This window comes from Rattus rattus, chromosome 6 (assembly GCF_011064425.1).
Source record: "Rattus rattus isolate New Zealand chromosome 6, Rrattus_CSIRO_v1, whole genome shotgun sequence".
Taxonomy (NCBI): Eukaryota; Metazoa; Chordata; class Mammalia; order Rodentia; family Muridae; genus Rattus; species Rattus rattus.
Window position 1 is genome coordinate 81927933 of NC_046159.1, and position 22293 is coordinate 81950225.

At 40.0% G+C, this 22293-nt stretch overlaps 1 protein-coding gene across 2 annotated transcripts in view; it reads left to right on the plus strand.

Annotated features, from left to right (window-relative positions):
* Window positions 1-1734: 1734 nt before the first annotated feature.
* The window catches only part of Snca (synuclein alpha), a 97606-nt gene continuing 77047 nt past the window's right edge, over window positions 1735-22293 (plus strand). The window contains exons 1-4 of one of the 2 annotated variants that reach the window (XM_032906403.1): window positions 1735-1909; window positions 3963-4109; window positions 16240-16281; window positions 21445-21587. In XM_032906403.1, the coding sequence (XP_032762294.1) occupies window positions 3989-4109; window positions 16240-16281; window positions 21445-21587 (306 nt within the window). In that variant the 5' untranslated portion in view covers window positions 1735-1909; window positions 3963-3988. Of the gene's footprint in view, window positions 1910-2650; window positions 2853-3962; window positions 4110-16239; window positions 16282-21444; window positions 21588-22293 lie in introns of those variants that run through there. The other variant, XM_032906402.1, reaches the window with a different exon arrangement.

The following is a 22293-nucleotide window of genomic DNA, read 5'->3' on the forward strand; positions in this document are numbered from 1 at the left end:
CATTAAGTAGTTGTCCCTGTAGTCTCCCTAGCTAACTGAATTCTCTAGGTCACCGTGAAAATGTATTATTGGTAGTAATATAAAAAGAAAAGAAGGTAATAAACTACTGATGTCTGCAATCACATAGGTGAACCAACACATTACGCTGACTGTCGTAAGCAAAGGCAATGTGTTCCATGAATATGAACAGACTCAAATAGAACTATAAGTATAGTTCAAAGGGATGAAAAATTTCCAGTTATCTATTGTCTTTTGAGATTTCACCAAGGTCAGACACCTGGCCAGACAGTCTGACTGAAAATAATGGGATCCAGATAGTGCTTGTGTCAGGAACCACACCTTAACCAGTAGTGTTTAGTTTCACATGCAATGGACCTTCTAGCTATCGAAATGGTCTCTCTTCAAAATGCTTTGCTATCACATGGACTTCTTCAAGAGCTGGAGACACTTAAAATCGGAGCAGTTCACTCTATAAGCTATGTTTCAATCTAGAATATCATTTGATGTCATCGTGGGTATTTCAATCATTCTTATATTTTTGAATGTGTGCTAGAATGGTCCCAGATGGAAAACTATGAGAAGCTTAAATGCCTGGAAGGAGAGGAGCTGGTAGTGACAGAGTAGCCCTGCTGATGACACAGAATGATCTCTCTGAAAAGCTGCAGAAGCGGGTGATATTTATGTAAGAATCTTACTCTCACAACTGTAAATATGTTTAGATGTTTTATATACTAAAATTTCAGAGGAGAGGCAGCATCACAATTCACTTTCTCCCTATAAAAGAAAAACAATAAACCTGGATAAATAGAACATAACTTGGTCAAGTTATTAGAGCCAGAGAATCAACTCCCGGGTGCAACCAAAACAGACCTGGGGAAAAATTATTCTAATGAGACACTTGTATCCTTTCATGGCTTCAGACTATTGACAAATAGACCTTCAAAAATTGCAAATCCTCCAGGAATTTGCTGGGGGAAGCAAAAGGCTGAAGCCCTGTGCCAGTTGTAGGGTGAGCATGTCTGCCAGGAAGATATATAAGAGATCAGATACCTAGACCACCTTGCAGAAGAGACTGAAGCATAGACAGTGATGGTGGCTGGAAGCACACTATGACCAGTACTACTCAGTCACACACACCTCCTGACCTCTATTTAAACAAAATGAACTTCGGGGTCCTGAACCTCTCTGCTCCTCTTCTCAATGTGGCCACACTGAATTACTCCCCTTTCCAGTATTTCATTATTTACCTGGCTTGTTGAGGACAGGTGTTCTAACTTACCAGGTTGGGGACACTAGAGCCCAGGGACTGACCCTGTCTACTTGCAGGGGTGCCACTTTCTTCCTCTAATTTCAAGTTAACATGGTATGTGCTACTACTGTGTAGAAAGGTTGATTTTTAAAAGGAACAGCAAGAATGGAAGGCAGTGCTTAATGAATTTCTGCCACATTATTTCTACTTTGCATTTGTGGTTTTATCTACCTCCTTCCCATACAGCATGTCAAAACCAATTGCTTGCCCCTTATTTCAAAATGCTTTTTAAGATTTCAACTTTTTATTTATTTGTTTATTTATTTCCTTTTCAGGATTTAGAAATCAACTGACTGCAAAGGTCAGAGAAAATATTTCCCCTTCTACTTTTTTTTTTTTTTTTTTATACAGTAAAAGCTTGATTTAGCTTACAGTGCCCAGTACAAGTCCAGAATACAAGAAAGGCACGGCTGGGGGAGGAGCTTGGCACTCAAATCTACTCGGCTATCAAACAGCAATATTCTGCTCATCTCAGAAAGAAATGGAAATGTGTTAAGTAACACAGAAATTGTCTCGAAGCCTGTGCATCTCTCTGCGTGTCTGCTGGGCTTGGAAGAAGGGTCTGTTAGCTGGAGCTCCATGCAGCCAGAAGTCGGAAAGGTAAGAGGTGTGCAAAGTCTGCCATTAAGTAGGAAGAAACTGCCTGTGATGGTCCCAGAGGGTGAATCCCACAGGCACTACCTTCCAATCCTGTAACAGGGTTCTCAATAGTAAGCCACTTTTTCAAGTGCAAAAAAGCCTTTAGGCAGCTGGTTTTCGACGGTTGGGGTTTATTTATTCCTTGCTCCACAGATGGGGGGAAAAAAATCAGCGTCTGGCAGCCGCTGATTGGTGGAAACGAAAATGGTGATAGTGGAGTGGGAAAGAGGATTTGCTGAGCCTCCCCCTGCCTCCTCGACCTGTAACTCTTCCTTAGTCGGCTCCCCTTCACACCCAGGAGAACCCTTTTAGACTCCTCCGGGGTTAAAACAAATGGAATTCTCAGGCTGTGTGAACAAAAGCAACCCGAAGGGTGTGTGCTCCCTCCCCTTGCCTGGCTCCGCACAGATCATTTCAGGCGGTTCAGCCCTCTGGTGTCCGCGTCCCCGCTCGTCCGGAGGAGGGGGGTCGCCTAGAGGAACCGAGAGCAGGCTGAGGCAGGGAAGAAGGGGATGAGATAGGAGAGAGGCCAGCTCAAGTTCAGCCACGATAGAACCGAGGGCCCCCTGAACTCGAGGTGAAACTCAGACTACCCTCTCTTCCCTCCTCCTGGGGAGCGTGCTCCCGGTACCCACAGTCCTCACGCACCTCCATCCCGTCCCCTCCCTAGGAAAACGAGCGAAGGCACGAGGCAGGCGAGGGGCGGGGAGAGGCGCTGACAAATCAGCTGCGGGGGCGACGTGAAGGAGCCAGGGAGCCAGAGCGCCCGGCAGCAGACGGCAGGAGACCAGCAGGTGCTCCCCCTGCCCTTGCCCCTCCGCCCAGAGCCTTTCATCCCTCTTGCATTGAAATTAGATTGGGGGAAAGAGGAGGAATCAGAGTTCTGCGGAAGCCTAGAGAGCCGGTAAGTACCTGTAGATGCAGTAGCTCTGGGGATCTTGGAGAGCCCTAGCTACCAACCTGGACGCCTAGAGGAGACAAACTATGGCTACCTTGGCCGTGGGGACAGAGCCAGTGACTGGAAAGTACATCACTCGGCTTTCCTTCCGTTGGAGACCTGCCCTGCCATCCTCTCAAAGCCCGAGGGAAAGGCCAGGTTGCCTGTGGCATCTGCTTTTTTCAAGCGGAAACGCTAGGGTGTTTCATGTTGGATGCTGGATGCTGGAAGCTGAGTGCTGGGCATTGGGTGGAATTTGAGCATCCAACTTTTATACTCCAGCCCCAGGGCATTTCATCTTCCTTCTATAGCGGAAGAAGGGTGCATTTGGCCAGTGATTAATAGAAGTGCAGAGGACAGTAGGCAACAGGTGATAAGGGGTTAATGAGCACAGGGTGCAGGGTCTTCTAGAGGATTCCAGCTGAGGACAGAGCTTCATGGTTGGGTGGTGCTCAAGTGATAATGCTCAAGTGCATGGACAGCGCCTGCTCTGGGCAGATAGCCAGCAACTAGCTAGTGGTGGGTGGAAGGTCTTGCTAGATTAGAAAGACTGGGCTGAAGGCAGTTGGCCTCCAGTTCCCTACTTCCGGATTAAACAGTTCCCCTCCCTTCCTTCTCCAGACTGACGACTCCTCTCTACGTCTTTTTTCCCTCTTGCCCCTATTCCACCTCTGCTCCCTCACCCTCCAGTTCTTTTTTCTAGATAGTCTTTTTATTTCGAATGTCTCCTTTGGGCCCTGGGAACTTGATGGGGTAGAGGAAGTCCGTCTCCTCTTCAGTAACTCCTGAAATGTGTGAGAACAGCCAAGTGATCCATCTGGATCCATTACATTCTTAAGTGGCATGACTTTTTACTAGTGTTGAGTGAAGTGCTCACAATCAATCAACACTGTGCCCAGTCCTCAAAAAAAAGAAAAAAAAAATCGCACACCAGGATGAGGCAGGAGGGGTGGGAGGTATATACTGATTTTTTGGTGGTTTCTTTCCCCTCAATTTCATTTCTTTCTCTAGCTGTTTTAAACCTTGCTTTCTTTTACCCCCAAATTTCTAATTCAAAATGTATTCTGTATTCTCTAGTGTGGAGCAAAGATACATCTTTAGCCATGGATGTGTTCATGAAAGGACTTTCAAAGGCCAAGGAGGGAGTTGTGGCTGCTGCTGAGAAAACCAAGCAGGGTGTGGCAGAGGCAGCTGGGAAGACAAAAGAGGGCGTCCTCTATGTAGGTAGGTAGTGACACTGTGACTAATGAATTAGGGTGACTGCTGTGTGGCGTCTGATTCGTGCACATCACAGCTTCTCAGCTGACAGAGTGACAGCTATGGGGAGGTGAGAGAAGGCAAACCTGCATATTAACTCTCAGAAACAAACAGGGACAGTGCTTTCTTTCCTTAGAATAATTAATTTTGTTATTTATGTAGGGTTTTTATTTGTTTTCTACAATCTTGTGCATGATTACACTGCATTTTTAAAATTGTCAACCCATGAAAAATAACCAAGAATGTGCTTATGAATCAAAGACATTTATGGCAGCAAGCTTGGTGGCACACGTCTGTGATGCCAGGGTTTGGGAAGTGCAGGCCCAAAAATCAGGAGTTGGTGATCATCTGTCAGCTACCAGTGTATTTGATTTCAGTCTGGGCTATGTGAAACTCCACAACCAAAAAAAAAAAAAAAAAAAAAAAAAAAAAAAAAAACAAACAAACAACAAAAACAAAAAACAAACAAACAAATAAAAAAACAAGCTGCAAGTACTCTGGGGCGAATTATAATGCTTAAAACAAGACTTTTGCATGATTTTGCATGTAGTGAAAATACAAATACTTTGGCCCCAAAAAGAAAAAGGAAAGCAAGTCTGCCTCAGCAGATCTCCCTTTAGGGATTACTTGGTTGATGTGGATGCAGGAGCTCAAGGAACCCCAAAAAGATCTGTGCAGTTCACCTGTCAGAGGTCATGCATACAGGGAAAGTAAGAGGTTGATAGTGCCATTTTTGCCTGACAGTATACCTTGGAAGAGAGGCCAACACTTCCTTTATCTTTTCTCTGTGTTAAATTTACAAATCCCTTCCAATACTATGATGGAAGGAATAGACACACATGCGCACACCCTCATGTCCAGCAGAGACCCAGGTGCACGTGGTAGCACAGTTGCAGGGTTCATCTACCTCTCTTTCCCTTTTTGAGCACTTGTTTCCACCTTCTTAGGAGTACATCTATCTTGGTAGAAGACCTAGGATAAACATTCAGACTGAAAAGGTGCAGGACAGGTGGCAGAAGTGACAGAGATGCTACCCAGAGTACCAATTGAGGGAAGTCATCCTGACCCTCCAAAAGATCAGTGTGGAATTTACATTTGCAGACATTTTCATGAATGTATCTTCTCATGGGTGTTTCTAGCAGATCACCTTTTCCCATCCTTTATAGAATAATTTCACATTGAATAAATTCTCTCTTTTTCTGCTTAAAACAACCTTTCAGAAAGTCTGGAAATGAATATTGTAAGAGAAAGGTGTCATTGAGCTAATTTTAGAGTATTCTTTTAAAAATGAATCTGAAGAATTATGTTTTAGATAGAATTCAGAATATAAAAGCAGTAATTTGTAGATTTTGGGGACCCTCAATTCTCTTACATTTTGCAATTACAAGCTCGTGACTAATTTTTTTAGTTCAGTCACTTAAAAAGCACATCTTCTCTGTAGATCACTAATTTTAAGCAAATTTATAAGATATTGAATATTAATTTAATATATTACTCTTTCTGGATCATAAATGGATTTTGCCAAGTAGAACACTGATTTGTTTTTATTGTTAATTGTGAGTTTGGGCAAATAAAATGATTAGTTTTTCAAAGATTAATTTCGTTGTTCTGTGTGAGGCCATTATATTGAAAGTGTGATTTTTAATATGTCTGAGGATATTAAAATTACCAATGTCTGTTATAATATTTAGCAATGTATAATTAATCCACTGCTGATTATGTTCTGGGGTCTAATTAAAACCTGAACACATGCATGAAGAGTAGTGTGTGAAGATAAGAATCAGAGTTCAGATATTTGTCAACTTCTGTTAATGTTCAAGCACATGTTAGAAAAATCTTAGATAATCAGCTGTACTGTTGACTACATTGATTATTGTCTAAATAATCAGCTATACTGTCAAAGTTTGAAAGCAACCATAGGCAAAAGCCAGTGTGACCCCGCTTCAGTAAGGATTGACCCAGAGGATGTAGAAAAGTGAAAGACATGTAGACTCTGGACTTAACATGCCACAGACAGAAATTTAATTCAAGCCACGTGACTTCTACCATTAGCATCTCCAGGAAGCAACTTAGTGTCTTTGAGTCTCCTCCCCCTTTTCACACATACAGTTCATAAAAATGCAATCGCTTTGCAGTTACTAATGTTAGGTCCTTAAGGTAGTAACTGAGTGCACTTTCATAGGAACCTTGACTCTTGTCAGAGAAGCTGTTCGATTTAACAGGTATTCAGCCCACATGATTTCTTATTTTTCACCCGAGATATGAAACTATTATTAATAACTAACTGGAAGGATTAGAAATAATCTGGGCTTTGACCATAGCTCCTGTGGCACAGTGCTTGTCTGCCAGCGTGCAGCACCGGGTTCTATCCCTGTACCGGAAAAACAAAAGATTAAAAATAAAAGGTTAGAAGTAATTGAAAATTTTTTAAATTTCAGCACTTATGAAAGCTTGGCAGAAGTCACATCTCTAATAACACAACATGCGTTGGACAACTGCCTTCCAAGGAATTGAAGAATTGCCATAGTAATCAGTGTGCTGATCGTCTTTGTGATATTTGCACAGAAATCTCAATTAACATATTCTAGCTTTATAATCAACAGTCTCAATGGTGTGGTGTATCATTATAAATTGAATTTAAAGTCAAAAAATTTTCTTCACCTGTGAGTTTTACAGTATTAAGTTGAAGAAAATCACCTTCAAATTCTGTTTCACTGCTTGGTGAGCACCATGGTCACATATCTAACTCTTTTTTTTTTTTAATTGGATATTTTCTTAATTTGCATTTCAAATGTTATATCTTTTCTCAGTTTCCCCTCCAGAAAACCCCTATCCCCTCTTCCCTACCCCGGCTTCTATGAAGGTGTTCCTTCTACCCACCCACCTCCCAGCCCTGGCATTTCCTTACACTGGGGCATCAACCCTTCAGAGGACCAAGTACTTCTCCTCCCATTGATGCCCAACAAGGCCATCCTCTGCTCCATATGAGCATGGAGCCATAGGTCCATCTCTGTGTTCTCTCGGGATGGTGGTTTAGATCCTGTGAGCTCTGTGGGGTTCTGGTTGGTTGGTATTGCTGTTCTTCCTATAGAGTTGCAAATCCCTTCAACTCCTCCAGTCCATTCTCTAACTCTTCCATTGGGGACTCCATTCTCAGTTCAGTGGTTGGCTGCGAGCATTCACCTTTGTATCTGTCAGGCTCTGGCAGAGCCTCTCAGGAGACAGCTATATCAGGCTCCTGTCAGCATGCACTTTTTGGCATCCACAATAGTGTCTGGGTTTGGTGGCTGTATGTGGGAAGGATCCCCAGATAGGGCAATTTCTGGATGGCCTTTTCTTGAGTCTCTGTTCCATACTTTGTCACCATATTTCCTCCTGTGAGTATTTTGTTTCCCCTTCTAAGAAGGACTGAAGCATCCACACTTTGGTCTTTCTTCTTCTTGAGCTTCATGTGGTCTGTGAATTATATCTTGGGTATTCTAAACTTTTGCCCTAATATCCACTTATTAGACAGTGCATACTATGTGTGTTCTTTTGTGACTGGGTTACCTCATTAAGGATCATATTTTCTAGTCACATCTCTTAAGTCTGATATGTGACACTTACTACATGTGGTTAGGCAGTCAACATAAAAACCAATGATATAATTCAGTTCTTACAAACCTCTCCAGTCTGCACCCTTGTGATATCCCACAAAAACAAGACAGGGTGGAGGGCAAGGCACCCTCTGGGCTCAGAGAAGTCATTATTATATCATCAGCTTTCATATCTTACTTCTTATTTGCTTCTTGACACCTACTTCTTTTTGCTACATGTTTTCACTTAGTGCTCTCCTATAAACTGAAGATAAATTATTTAGAATATAACTCATAATTAAGACAACAAAGGTGAGGTATGGTTTGAGATACAGGGCTTTCAAGACTGTCATTTGTCTTTAATTAAAGAGACATTTCGTGGTTTTTACCAAATGACAAATTATATGGTACTGCTGAGACAAAGAAGACAAAGGACCAGCCAGTGAGCATTTCTTTCCATTAGTCATGGTCTTAAAGATTGTTGAGAGTGAAGATAAAATACAGATGAGAATAATTCTCTCAAGCAAGTTGTTCTACTATAACTTGTTCAGGGTGCCCTGCCCCTCACCATTTCCAGTTTTGACTTTAATAGCATCTGTCTCAAACAACACAACTTAATCATCTGATATTGCAATGCATAAATTAATAGTAATTATTCAAGGTACAGACATTACTGATAGCTCTTCCCCTCAAAATAAAATAATGAAATTATAGTTGGTGACTAAATTAAACTGCTTTCAGAATTTGTCCATGAGTTGCCACTTTCCATCTGTTACATGATTCGTACAAAGAGCAACATCTGTGGGTGTGTTGTCTCTTGTACCCTGATAATAAATCCACGTAACAGTTTACAGACATGCAGCTAAGAAAGAGAAAACTGAGGTGAAATCACATCAAGGCAATCAAGTGAAATTTTCTGGGAGCAATTGCTTTACAGAAGAAACAGCTGACTATTCAGATTGCAGAAATGTAAATTATGTATTTAATAATTTTGGAATTAGCAGTTACCTCATATGCTGGTTAGTATTTGTCAACTTGAAGCAAAGTAGAGGTAGCAGATGTGGTAGTGCAGTCCTAGATAGTATGTATGCAGTTAAAGGACTGGAGGTAAATGTATACGCGTACACTGAGGATCTTGACATACTCGAAGCCATTGTTTCAGAGAAAGTAATGCGTTCTCTCTCTCTCTCTCTCTCTCTCTCTCTCTCTCTCTCTCTCTCTCCCCCCCCATTGTTGAAGCATCAATCTGTTTTGTTTGATTGTTTTTCTCTTTTTTTAACTGGATTTTTAAATTTACATTTCAAATGTTATTCCCTTTCCAGGTTTCCCTGACATAGGCTCCCTATTCCACGCCTCCTTCTTCTATAAGGGTGGTCCCCTCCCCACCCACCCGCTGCTTCCCGCTCCCCGACATTCCCCTACATTGGGGGGGGTCTAGCCTTGGCACAATCAAGGATTTCTTCTTCCACTGGTGCCCAACAAAGCCATCCTCTGTAACATATGAAGTTGGAGCCATGGGTCAGTCCATGTATAGTTTTTGGGTAGTGGTTTAGTCCCTGGGAGCTCTGGTTGGTTGGCATTGTTGTTCTTATAGAGTTGCAAGACCCTTCAGCTCTTTCAATCCTTTCTCTAATAACTCCAACTGGGCTCCTGTTCTCAATTTAATGGTTTGCTGAGAGCAAATGAGTTGTTGGGAATGCCTCTGTATTTGACAGGCTCTGGCTGTGCCTCTCAGGAAACAGCTATATCTGGTTCCTGTCAGCATGCATTTTTTAGCTTCATCAATCTTATTTAGTTTTGGTGGCTGTATATATATGGGCCACATGTGGGGCAGGCTCTGAATGGCTGTTCCTTCAGTCTCTACTCCAAACTTTGCCTCCATATCCCCTCCTATGACTATTTTTGTTCTCCCTTTTAAGAAGGACTGAAACATCAGCATTTTGATCCGCACTTCTTCTTGAGCTTCATGTGGTCTGTGGATTGTATTTGAGCTTTTGGGCTAATATTTACTTACCAGTGAGTGTGTACCATGTATGTTTTTCTGTAATTGGGTTTTACCTCACTCAGGATGATTATTTTCTAGTTCAATCTATTTGCCTATGAATTTCATGAAATCATTGTTTTTGATAGCTATAGCTGAGTAGTACCCCATTGTGTAGATGTACCACAATTTTCTGTATCCATTCCTCTGTTGAAGGGCATTTGGGTTCTTTCCAGCTTCTGGCTATTATAAATAAGGCTGCTATGAACATAGTGGAGCATGTGTCTTTGTTGTATGTTGGAGCATCTTTTGGGTATATGCCCAGGAGAGATATAGCTGAGTTTTCAGGTAGTTCAATGTCCAATTTTCTGAGGAATCTCCAGACTGATTTCCAGAGTGGTTGTATCAGCTTGCAATCCCACCAACAGTGGAGGAGTGTTCCTCTTTCTCCACTTCCTTGACAGCATCTGTTGTCACCTGAGTTTTTGATCTTGGCCATTCTGACTGATGTGAGGTGGGATATCAGGGTTGTTTTGATGTGCATTTCCCTGATGACTGAGGATGTCGAACATTTCTTTAGGTACTTCTCTGCCATTTGATATTCCTCAGCTGGGAAGTCTTTGTTTAGCTCTGTACCCCATTTTTAATGGGGCTGTTTGGCTCTCTGGAGTCTACCTTCTTGAGTTCTTTGTGTATTTTAGATATTAGCCCTCTATCAGATGTAGGATTGGTAAAGTAATGCCTTCTCAACCTCATGCTAAAAGAGCTATCAGAGTCAGATCACAGCATGAAGAGTTGTGGTGGCATGAATAAGAATGCCACCCAGAGTCTCGTGAGTCTGGTTCCAGCTAGTGGTAGTTTGGGAAGGAGTATTCAGTGTGGCCTCCTTGGAGGAGGTATGTCACGGGGGAGACTCTGCAGGTTCAATAGCTATCCGTCATTCCCAGTGTACTCTTGGTCTCCTGCTTTTAGATCAATATTCAAGCTCTCCATTATTCCTGCTGCTTTCCCCTCCCTACACCACTGTGGACTCTTAAAACACACAAGTTTTTAGGACATGAGAAAGATACCCACCCTGTAAGGCATACACAATGAGAAGAAGGCAAGCCTTGCTGAAACTACTTACTATAGTTTTTTTGCAAAATAATAAAAATTTAATCTATAAAATATAAGATAAATGTTAGCCGTATTATTTTATCATTTCCCAAAATACTCAAAAAAGGCACAGAATGTTTAATAATTTGACTAATAGCCATAAAACTTCCCCTGCTTATACAGTTTCCCCAGTCATTATTAGATTATGCACACCACACAGCTCAGCTTGTCCTTCTCACAGCTCTAGAGTCCCTTGCAAAATGAGTGGTGCCTGTGAAATGCACCCAGACAGCACACATGCAAAACACTAGAACATGTCCATTTCTGTTAATACGTTTGCCTTTCTCACTGTGCTGCTTCTAGTTCACTGACCTTTCTTTTGCTTTTGGCTCCAGCTTCTCCTTCAGAAGCATTTGTGTGGGTAAGAACTAGAGCTCGCACCATGTCTGTATCATGGCTCAGGGCTTTGTGTCAACTACTTACTTTTATTCTTTTGCCAAGATCGTGATGCAGATTTGGTTGTCCTTTAGTGAAGTAAAGAGTTAAATCTGGATGCTGTACTGGGGTGGGGACATTCTTCGCTTACAAACTGAATATTCCTCTATATGCTTGTTTTTTTTAATTGACTCCTTTCTAAAATATCATTTTAAATATGATAGACGAATATTTCACTTAAGGCTGTGTTTATATATGTTCAAAAACATTTACTAAATACTTTAACACAATTTTGCATACGTACTTACATCATCTTATTGATCATATTATTCAGCGTGTAGAAATGTACCTCTGAATTTTAAACAATTTTGCAATTAGAAGTTACCTCTCAGGGTTGGAGATTTAGCTCAGTGGTAGAGTGCTTGTCTAGCAAGCAGGCCCTGGGTTCGGTCCCCAGCTCTGAAAAAAATAAAAAAAGAGAAAAAGAGAAAAAAAAAGAAAAAAGAAAAAGAAATTACCTCTCAGTGTTTGTCAACTTGATAGGAAGTAGAGAAACGTGGGAAGAGGATATGTCACTTGAGGAATTGACTATATTAGATTTACCTGCATTAATATTAGTGAAGATATTTTTTTGATTGACAACTGATGGAGGAGCATCCAGCCCATTGTGATTGCACCACCCCTAATCAGGTGTTTTTGAGTGTTGTAAGAAAGCAGGCTGAGCAGGCCATGGAGAGCAAGCCAGTAAGCAGCATTCTCCCCCAAGGCCTCTTCATCAGCGTCTGCCTCCGAGTTCTTGCCATGCTTGAGTTTCCACTTTTGATTCCCTAGATAATGAACTTCTAAACTGGAAACTGTAAGAATGTAAATTTGGTCACATTGTTTATCACAAAACAGAAGACTTTGGTTTTGTAAATTAATTATGTAGAGGGAATGTTTATTACAAATGTTGGTAACTGTACTTTATTACTGAGTACTTGGCTTCTAGGAAGTTATGTATATGATATTGTTTTGTTCAATTTTTTCAGCCTATTTCCTGTACAGTTAGCAAGCCTTTTTTTCTTAAATAGTGCATTTTAAAAATCAAAATTAATAATTTCCCCCCATATCTTGACCTAAATCTTTTTCAATTTATATGCCATCATGTCTTTTTATCTTCTACATTCTTCTGTATCTACATATGATTATTTTAATTAATGTTCTTCTCTCCTTCTCTTTAGTCCTTTCTTCTTTGTTTTCTTGGTAATATTGAGGCTCAAATTTAGGTCCTTAAATATCAGAAAACATTGCTCTAATAAGAAGTATATCTTCATCCCTATAAGATAACTTTCACTTAAATGTGTATTACTTATATGTATGTATGTGTATATATATTGCATATGTATGTATATTATGCATACATGTAGATGTGGGTCTGTGGGTCTCCTCTCTCTTGGAAGTCATTGGCAACTGGCCTAAGAGGCTGAGCGGAGCAGAGGAGGGTCAGGCTTCAGACTACCTTAAGTACAACAGATTGACTTCTGGGATGAGCTTCAGTGAGACCGAACAGCTTGCACAGTAGTAGGGGTTTCTAGGGTGGGTGTACATTATTGGCTAGAACTGAGATGCTGGGGATGCTTCATTTACATAAAGAGGCATTCCAAGAATTATTTACTGGGAGAGAGGAAGATGAATCTGTAATCTGGCTGTAACAATGCGATTGTCCTTAGAAGTGAGGTTTGTAGAAGTCACGTGCCACAGCAAGTAGACTAATGGTAGGGAGAGCGTGATCCTAACTCATCCTGTCTTAGGATGAGATTTTCAGGCTTCCAATCACGTCTCAGTCTCACTCTTGCTCCAGGCCCGCTCTGCCGGGTGCACATGTACACAATGATCTTCCCACATATGCATTGAGTATACAGACTTATAGCCATCTTGCTATTATTTGTAGAGATGATCCTTTTTATATTTCTTTGTTGTTCTTGATGTTTTATTTTTGTTGTGAATACTCATTGTTCATGGTACCATTTCATAAGGAATTTTTTTTTTATTAACTTGAGTATTTCTTATTTACATTTCAAATGTTATTTCCTTTCCCGGTTTCCAGGCAAACATCCCCTAATCCCTCCCCCTCCCCTTCTTTATGGGTGTTCCCCTCCCCACCTTCCCCCCATTGCCGCCCTACAATCACATTCACTGGGGGTTCAGTCTTAGCAGGACCAAGGGCTTCCCCTTACACTGGTGCTCTTACTAGGATATTCATTGCTACCTATGAGGTCAGAGTCCAGGGTCAGTCCATGTATAGTCTTTAGGTAGTGGCTTAGTCCCTGGAAGCTCTGGTTGCTTGGCATTGTTGTTCATAAGGGGTCTTGAGCCCCTTCAAGCTCTTCCAGTTCTTTCTCTGATTCCTTCAACGGGGGTCCTATTCTCATTTCAGTGGTTTGCTGCTGGCATTCGCCTCTGTATTTGCTGTATTCTGGCTGTGTCTCTCAGGAGAGATCTACATCCGGCTCCTGTCAGCCTGCACTTCTTTGCTTCATCCATCTTGTCTAATTGGATGGCTGTATATGTATGGGCCACATGTGGGGCAGGCTCTGAATGGGTGTTCCTTCTGTCTCTGTTTTAATCTTTGCCTCTCTATTCCCTGCCAAGGGTATTCTTGTTCCCCTTTTAAAGAAGGAGTGAAGCATTCACATTTTGATCATCCGTCTTGAGTTTCATGTGTTCTATGCATCTAGGGTAATTCAAGCATTTGGGCTAATAGCCACTTATCAATGAGTGCATACCATGTGTGTTTTCTGTGATTGGGTTACCTCACTCAGGATGATATTTTCCAGTTCCAACCATTTGTCTATGAATTTCATAAAGGCATTTTTTTGAGAGCTGAGTAATATTCCATTGTGTAGATGTACAACATTTTCTGTATCCATTCCTCTGTTGAAGGGCATCTGGGTTCTTTCCAGCTTCTGGCTATTATAAATAAGGCTGCTATGAACATAGTGGAGCACCTGTCTTTTTTATATGTTGGGGCATCTTGTGGGTATATGCCCAAGAGAGGTATAGCTGGATCCTCAGGCAGTTCAATGTCCAATTTTCTGAGGAACCTCCAGACGGATTTTCAGAATGGTTTTACCAGTCTGCAATCCCACCAACAATGGAGGAGTGTTCCTCTTTCTCCACATCCTCGCCAGCATTTGTTGTCACCTGAGTTTTTGATCTTAGCCATTCTCAGTGGTGTGAGGTGGAATCTCAGGGTTGTTTTGATTTGCATTTCCCTTATGACTAAAGATGTTGAACATTTCTTTAGGTGTTTCTCAGCCATTCGGCATTCCTCAGCTGTGAATTCTTTGTTTAGTTCTGAACCCCATTTTTAATAGGGTTATTTGTCTCCCTACGGTCTAACTTCTTGAGTTCTTTGTATATTTTGGATATAAGCCCTCTATCTGTTGTAGGATTGGTAAAGATCTTTTCCCAATCTGTTGGTTGCCGTTTTGTCCTAACCACAGTGTCCATAAGGACATTTTTATGTAAGTATGTACAACACGATTTTCCCTAATTTGTGTATGTATTTTCCTCAAGGTTCCCCTCTATTATTCTTTTTCTCCATTGCTCTTCCTCTCCACATCTTTAGTAGAGCACTATTGCTTTTGTATTCTTTTTATATTGCATGTCTGGGAGAAAAAAATAATGCCATGTTTATCTTTGTGAGTTGGGTCATTTCACTTAACATGATCATCTGTCTGCTTCCCTACACATATCATCTTTTCATTCTTCTTTATTACCAAGTAAAACTCAGTTATGAAACTCTGTATGTGGGGAATTCTCACAAAGTTAAAAATAGAATTTCCAGCCATGCCACTTCTGAGCAATCACCAGAGTCAGCATACAAAAATGATTTACTGCATACCCGTGCATATTTGACCATTCAACCATAGAGTGTTATGGAATCAGCCCAGATACTCACATATGGGTGACAGAAGTAGAGACTCTGGTATAAATCAAAACAGGTACTTTTCAAATGAACCTTAAACATGCAAAAAATTAATTCTAAGTCTATTTATTGTACTGAAATTTTCAGCATTAGAGAGATTATTATTAAAACAGTTAACAAACTTACTTTTGATAATATGTGCAATAGTTATTTATTTGTTTATTAATGGTCCATGGCATAGATAGAATTATCTTATCTTACATACAGAACTAGTTTGAAAGTGCCCACAACAACATGAGGCCAGTCACTGAATTATGATTTAAATTTCCTTATGCATGAAATGGGTATTGAATGGCTGCCTCAGAGATGAGATGAGGTGAATCTGTACCAGAGGTTGGGCAGACATGACACCTTCTTTCCTTTCTTTTTTTTTTTTTTTTTTTTTTTTTTGTGCAGTCTCTGCTCTGCTGTACTTTTACAGCATTCTCAAGTCTGCACAGAGAACCTTATTATGCCCATGTTATCTCCCCTTTCCTTCTATCTCTAAATCAATATATACAGCATCGAGGAAAGGTCATTATATATTGTGCAAAATCTTCATTTAGAAGAGAAAATTGTTTACATTTATCTGATACATAAAGGCACAAAACTTTTACTTATCAGTGATGCTTCTCATGATGTTCCCACCCGTGTTTACATTGCATGGTCAAATCACACATCTCTATTGTCTCAAACATTTGTCAGATCTTTATGACATGAACCACTGTAGCTTATAGCTTTTTGAGCTACACAGTGCCCAGTTGGTGTCTATGATCACCCCCTTGGAACAGCACAAGTCCATCATACTGCTGATTAACCCAACTGGCTCCCCACTAAAATCTCTGCAGTCTTCCCTCCTGAGCTCAACGTGGACATGCCTGTGCTAACTTTCCTCTGGGGTAGCGAACAGGTCTCCCACTTAAGTGATTTCTGAGTGCAAATGGTGGCTGTCTGTCTTCTGAGGTTATCTTTGTACATAAACTCCTGAATATTGAGAATTCTTAACTGACTGTTAGAAATCCAAGGACAGTTTAATATTTGTGCATTCAATTCTTTTTCTAGGTTCCAAAACTAAGGAGGGAGTCGTTCATGGAGTGACAACAGGTAAGCTCTGTTGTCTTTTACCCAGGGGTGATATCCCTAATGCCTTCTAGGCTAACTGCACTTGACATTCACAGTTCAAGATACAGTTGTAAAGGCCATTGTCTTCAGAGGAACCTGGGTCAATTTATTTTTATGAATCTATTGTTTTCTTTTGGTATGGGGAGACTGACTTTTGCTCCATAGGCAGAATGGCTTTTGCTTCAGCCTTCTATCTAGCCATATTACAGGCATCACCAACATATCTCCCACACTGGCTTCCTTTAAAGTTTACTGTTTATGAAGTATTTTTAATAGACAAATATGAATTAATAACTTATAACCAAATTTTCTAATGGCTGAGAATGACAGCTTTAAATTTGTTAATGGTATTTAATTCTAATGGTTTGGTATTTGGATAGTGGGCTAAATAAATAAAAGGTAATGATGCTATTCTTTCTTTAAATATATAGTGTAAACATTTCTGTAGTATGTAGTATTTGCACCATAAACTATACTGATTAGAACATTTCCTCTGCAATTAAGGCTCCTTTTCAGAAAATATATTTAGTAGTGTGCTATTTAAAATAACTATGTATTATTGTATTTGTGTTCACTTGGCATAATTTAAAAACAATTTCAGTAAGACTGAAGTAATAAAGACTAAACTAACATGATAAAATAAGATCAAAAATGACAAAGAGAATGAAGTGACTGTGGGGAGGAAGAGATACAGTAGAGTAATAAGATGAGAAAAGCAAAAGAGAAAAAAATATAAACAATTTGCCATAATTTGGTATTAGCCAACCCCCTAATGTGCATCTGCCATGCATCAGACTTCCTTCAATGGGAAGAGACCTGTCAGGAATGCAATATGATCGATCAGGAAGCCTTGGCCATTACACCGTGTAATATAACATTGGATTATACAGCATCACACGGAGGCAACCTGTGTCTTCCAGTGGCCCTTTCCTGAGAAATATTTGCCAGCCATGGAATAAAACAGCTCATCCCTTTTAGCACACTGATAAAGAATACAGATGCAAAAGCAACATTGAAGCCCTTCTTTCAGTTGCTGTCCCACAAAAAAGTGCAGTTAGCAAGAGAGTAAGCAGGCTCATTGGTTTCTGGAGGCTGAAACTTAAGCGTGACTGTAGTAGGATAGAGAGATTAGACAGGTAGAGACGCGTCTAGAGCAACGGTGTTGAGGAGAAGCAATTGGTGGGGTTCAGAGTATGTTGAGCATGCAGCGTTCTCTATTGACAAGCTTGGAAATGTTTAATATTCCCTGAACAACAGGACATAAAGCATAAGTTTTATGCTGTGTGTGAAACAGGGTGTGAAACTGAAGAAGCAAGAAAGGGAAGAGGGGTGTAGCAAGTTTACGCAATAGGCAACATTTTACAAATATTTTCTAGAGAATAATCTTCAGCAAGCTTGCATTTCCATAATTTTATAATGCTGACAATTTTTACATGCTGTATCCATTTAGTTTGTTAAAGAATTTGAAATAATCCACAGTAAATAAAGACACATAATATAATATAACCCAGGGGTCTTGAAACATTTGCTACTGAAACTTCCTTTCAATATCTAACTGTATCTAATGAATCTAGTGTTATAAAACACTATGAGAGACACTGTTAAGCAACCAGGACACCATGTGTAGTTGTAGGCAATGTGCATTACAATTCCACCAGTTAAGAACCCTGACAGTAATATACAATATGAAATATACTGCCACAATTAGTCTGGCTATGAATAAATGCATCGTCAAAGGAGGCCATAGTAAGTACTATTTCTCCCCATTGCATATAAATAAATTGCTTAATTTATCGAGTAGTATTATTTAATATAAACCCTAAAGTTCAATTACAGGGATAAATGCTTCTGGTAATCTCCTCAATATGAAGATAGATGGTTTATTATACTGGGTATAAAAGGCATACCAGAGCTGTATCACACCTGTCCAGTAAGTGTTTCTATTATTCTTAGTAATGTTTACACAAAGAAGCAGGAGAGCATCCTATAGCCTATACAATTACTCACCACTCTTGAAGTTCTCCCAAGATTTATCCCAGTAGCTTCTTTAGCAGGAATACAAACCTAGAAACTCTGGTGGTAACTTTTCTACTTACTAATTCCAATTTTTCTTAGCCAGATAACTCTTCAATATAGATGTAGAAAATATCTTATATGCCATTGCATTATGTGAGGAACAAGACAACTCTGCCCATAATTTTAAAGAACTCAAAATATGGAGCTAGAGATAGGGAGACACTCAATAAATCACGGTAACATTCTCAGTGTTTGCCACTGAGATATAATGATCTGGCCAAAATGCAAAACATGGAGGAGAAACAGGCTGTGACACTAAAAATGAAAGTCAAAAGTAGATAAAGACTTTGGATTAGATAGAAGTCTGTTTATCAAGTAGGCAAAACTGACACATTGGGATAAACAAGTCAATTAGAGTTCTACTATATCTATTGATTGGGATGTAAATACTCTGATTCTGATTACAAGATCTTTAGCCACAAAATAAATGTCATTTATTGAACAAAAAAAGTACAAATAAGTTTGTGTCCTTTTGTCTTTTAAGGCAATGTCAATGAGTAGCAAAACAGGGTAAAAACCTTAAAGGCCAAACAAACAAACAAGAACAATAAATGAAACAAAAACAAAAAAGAGATAATCCTATAGATATTTATATATTTTTAAAGTTTATCTCTTATTATTGCCATATTTATAATGTTCCTTATTTGTTATTAAGATAAAGCACTGATGGGAATCATGCATGAATTATACTTACTATACAAATTCTGTGCTTTAAAACAACATATTAATGTTTTTAAATAAAGAAGTATGCATATAAAGTGAAATTATGGCTAGCAAAAAATATTACTATGCAAAAAGGCAAAACCTATCTTTGCCTTGCTTTGAAATATTTCAACAAGAAAAATGTGTTCATCTGAAGCAAAACTTTTTTTATCATATTCTTGGAAGAAAATCATAATAACCTGAAACACAGAATTCAGCATGATTACAGCAATGTTTATAACAAAATTTCTAGGGAGACCCTGGCCTTTACAATTAGACTGTGGATGCCCAGTGCACTTCTGGAAACTTACAGTATGGTAAGGAGTTTATATGCAGACTCACAGGGGTCTAACCTGAAAGACAGCTACAGAGTCACGTATGTAAATGCTGGTTGCAATAAACCTGACTGTTAGGCTTCCCCACACTGTCTGGTTTTAAGGGGTATTCTCTATGCCTTTACAAGCCAACTTAACTTCAGTTATAAAACTTGTCTTTTCCAACATGATTTTCTTTGCCCACAACATTGAATTCTTGGCCTTTCTGGCTGATAACGTGAAGTGTGTATAGGACGATAACATGTGAATAGCTCTGATGTGGTGTGATTCCTCTCCTCAGGGACCCTGGCAGGCGTTTCAGGAAAGCTTGAAGAAAAACACGTGTTATTTGCTTAGGTAGGAGAATAGAGGACAATATGAACTCCAAAACCTAACAGTCTGAAATTTTATACAAAAGCAAAAAAAAAAAATAAAATTGTAGTGTAATGAAAGGCAAACATGACATCCAGGTGGGAGACATCAGTGTTTGTGGAAATAGGGTGCAGAGGTTCAGGCGCAGACAGCTTCTTTTATTTATTTGGTTAATGTAGAATTATTTTAAAAGTATAATCTTTTGTCCTTCACTTCTTGCATGGTACTATGGAGTCAATGGAAACAGTATTACTTTTATTTTGTGTTTCTATTATTTTGTGTTATCACTAATATGACTGAAATTCTGTCCTAATATTTTTGTTTGGCTGGAGAGATGGCGCAGTGCTGAAGAGCACTGGCTGCTTCCAGAGGATCAGAATTTTGTCCTCAGCACCCATGCTGGGAGATTTTCACCCTCTTGCAACTTCAACTCCAGGGGATGTGACACCACCACCTAGCATCCCTGTGTACTTGCATAACTGTGCACATACCTCAGCCTGCCAGAAAAAAAAATATATATATATAATTAAAATTAAGTATTTTTAAAAGATCCATCCTTTTTCTCTACCATGTTCCTTTGTTATCTCCAAAACCTACGAAGAGCACATACGTACACATAGACCCTTTGTACGAGAGGCGCTTTAAGGAAAGACTTGTTTGAGATTTCAGCTGTTAGGTTTGGGAATATATGCACCTCTGTGAGCCATGTTGGCAATGAAATGCAAGTCTAAATGTGAAATGCATTTATATTTCAAATTCCTTGTACATATTGTCTGCGGGCAATTTCATGCTCTAATTGACCCCAAAGGATTCATGTGTTTGAATGCTCGGCCATAGAGAGTGGCATCATTTAGGAGGTGTCACTTTGTTGCGGATGTGTTGTGAAGAAAGTATGTCACTGTGGAGGTGGACTTTGAGGGCATATGTGCTTACTCTGTGCCCAATGTGGCACACGGTCACTTCTGCAGCCTGCGGATAAAGATGTAGAACTCTCAGCTCTGTTCTCCAGCACCTTGCCTACTTGCATGCTGCCATGACAATAATGGCCTAATCCTCTGAAATTGTAAGTCAGCCCTAATGACGTGTTTTCCTTTAGAAGCATTTCTATGGTCATGGTGTCTCTTCATAGCAATAGAAACCTTAACCATTTTAGAATAATTCTGAGAATGTAATGAAATTCATGCTATGAAGTTTCTGCTAGTATCACATTGGTGCTGCTCAAAAGTGAAGAATTTAGGAACATTTTGGATTTTGGACTTTCAAAGTATTGGCACTAGATATGTTTGAAGTGTATACTTAGAAGGGATAATGGAAGTGACCCTGGGAAGTGAGGTCCCAGAGCTGGCATTGACACTGAAACCATGCAGAGTTGCTCAGACTCACCACTTGACACTGTTGGATGCAATGTTTTCTGTCCTCTCACTCCAACGCAAACCAGATCCAGTTCACTTGTTGTTATGGATTATAATTAACTTCTGAATATTTTTCTAATTTGTGCACTAAACTCATATTTAGTGTTTGGCTGAAACATGTCACTTCTACCTTGCTGTCCTGTCTCTTCAGACTCCTGTTACCTATGGTACATGTGCCTATAGAAGTCGACAGCTGCTGGAAGTGGAATTGGTCAGGTCTCTGTCACACCACCATCTTTTAATCTGTTGTCACTCTTGATTTTCTTAAGTGGCTGAGAAGACCAAAGAGCAAGTGACAAATGTTGGAGGGGCAGTGGTGACTGGTGTGACAGCAGTCGCTCAGAAGACAGTGGAGGGAGCTGGGAACATTGCTGCTGCCACTGGTTTTGTCAAGAAGGACCAGATGGGCAAGGTATGGCTGCCTGTTTTATGCTACAGTGATAACCCTGGACACCATGGTCCTTGCATGCATAAGAAAGCATGCATATGATATGAGGAAGGGCTGACTTTAAAGGGCTCTTATTTTGGTGCACTGTTTTCCTTGGGAAAGGTCACGCACACTGTACAATAACCTTGATTGTTTTGTTTCGGGAGGAAAGCTACAGAACTGAACACTGTAGTAATCCCTAAGAAATCAGTGACATTTCAGAAAGAATGGCTGCTTTCATGGAAATGGTGGGTCTGGAATTCCTCTTTATGGCAATAGAAAATGTTTTCATGAGTAATTTCTAAATTTCCAGGATGAAGATCTTTTATCTGATTTCTTTGTAATGACTTAATCTCTTATGAAATGACATATTTGCATATCACATAACTACTCAGTACCAAACATGATTTTGCAAACTGGGCTACTTAAAGTGCATACCAAACACAGACCATGGCTTCATATGGTGATTCTTACATTGTTAGAATTTTAAATCTGCTTCTGGATGAATATGGGACGGTAGTGACATATTCTAGGTATTGGAAAAGATGTTTCACAAACCTCATGATCTTACAGGAGGATAAGTTTTGCATTTTTATGTCACATGTCCTTTTACATTTTTTGAGGGACTCCAGCTTCCCCTGGCCGGGCTTCTCCCCATGCTCTTCCCCCAAAGCATGCACTTTGCTCTCAG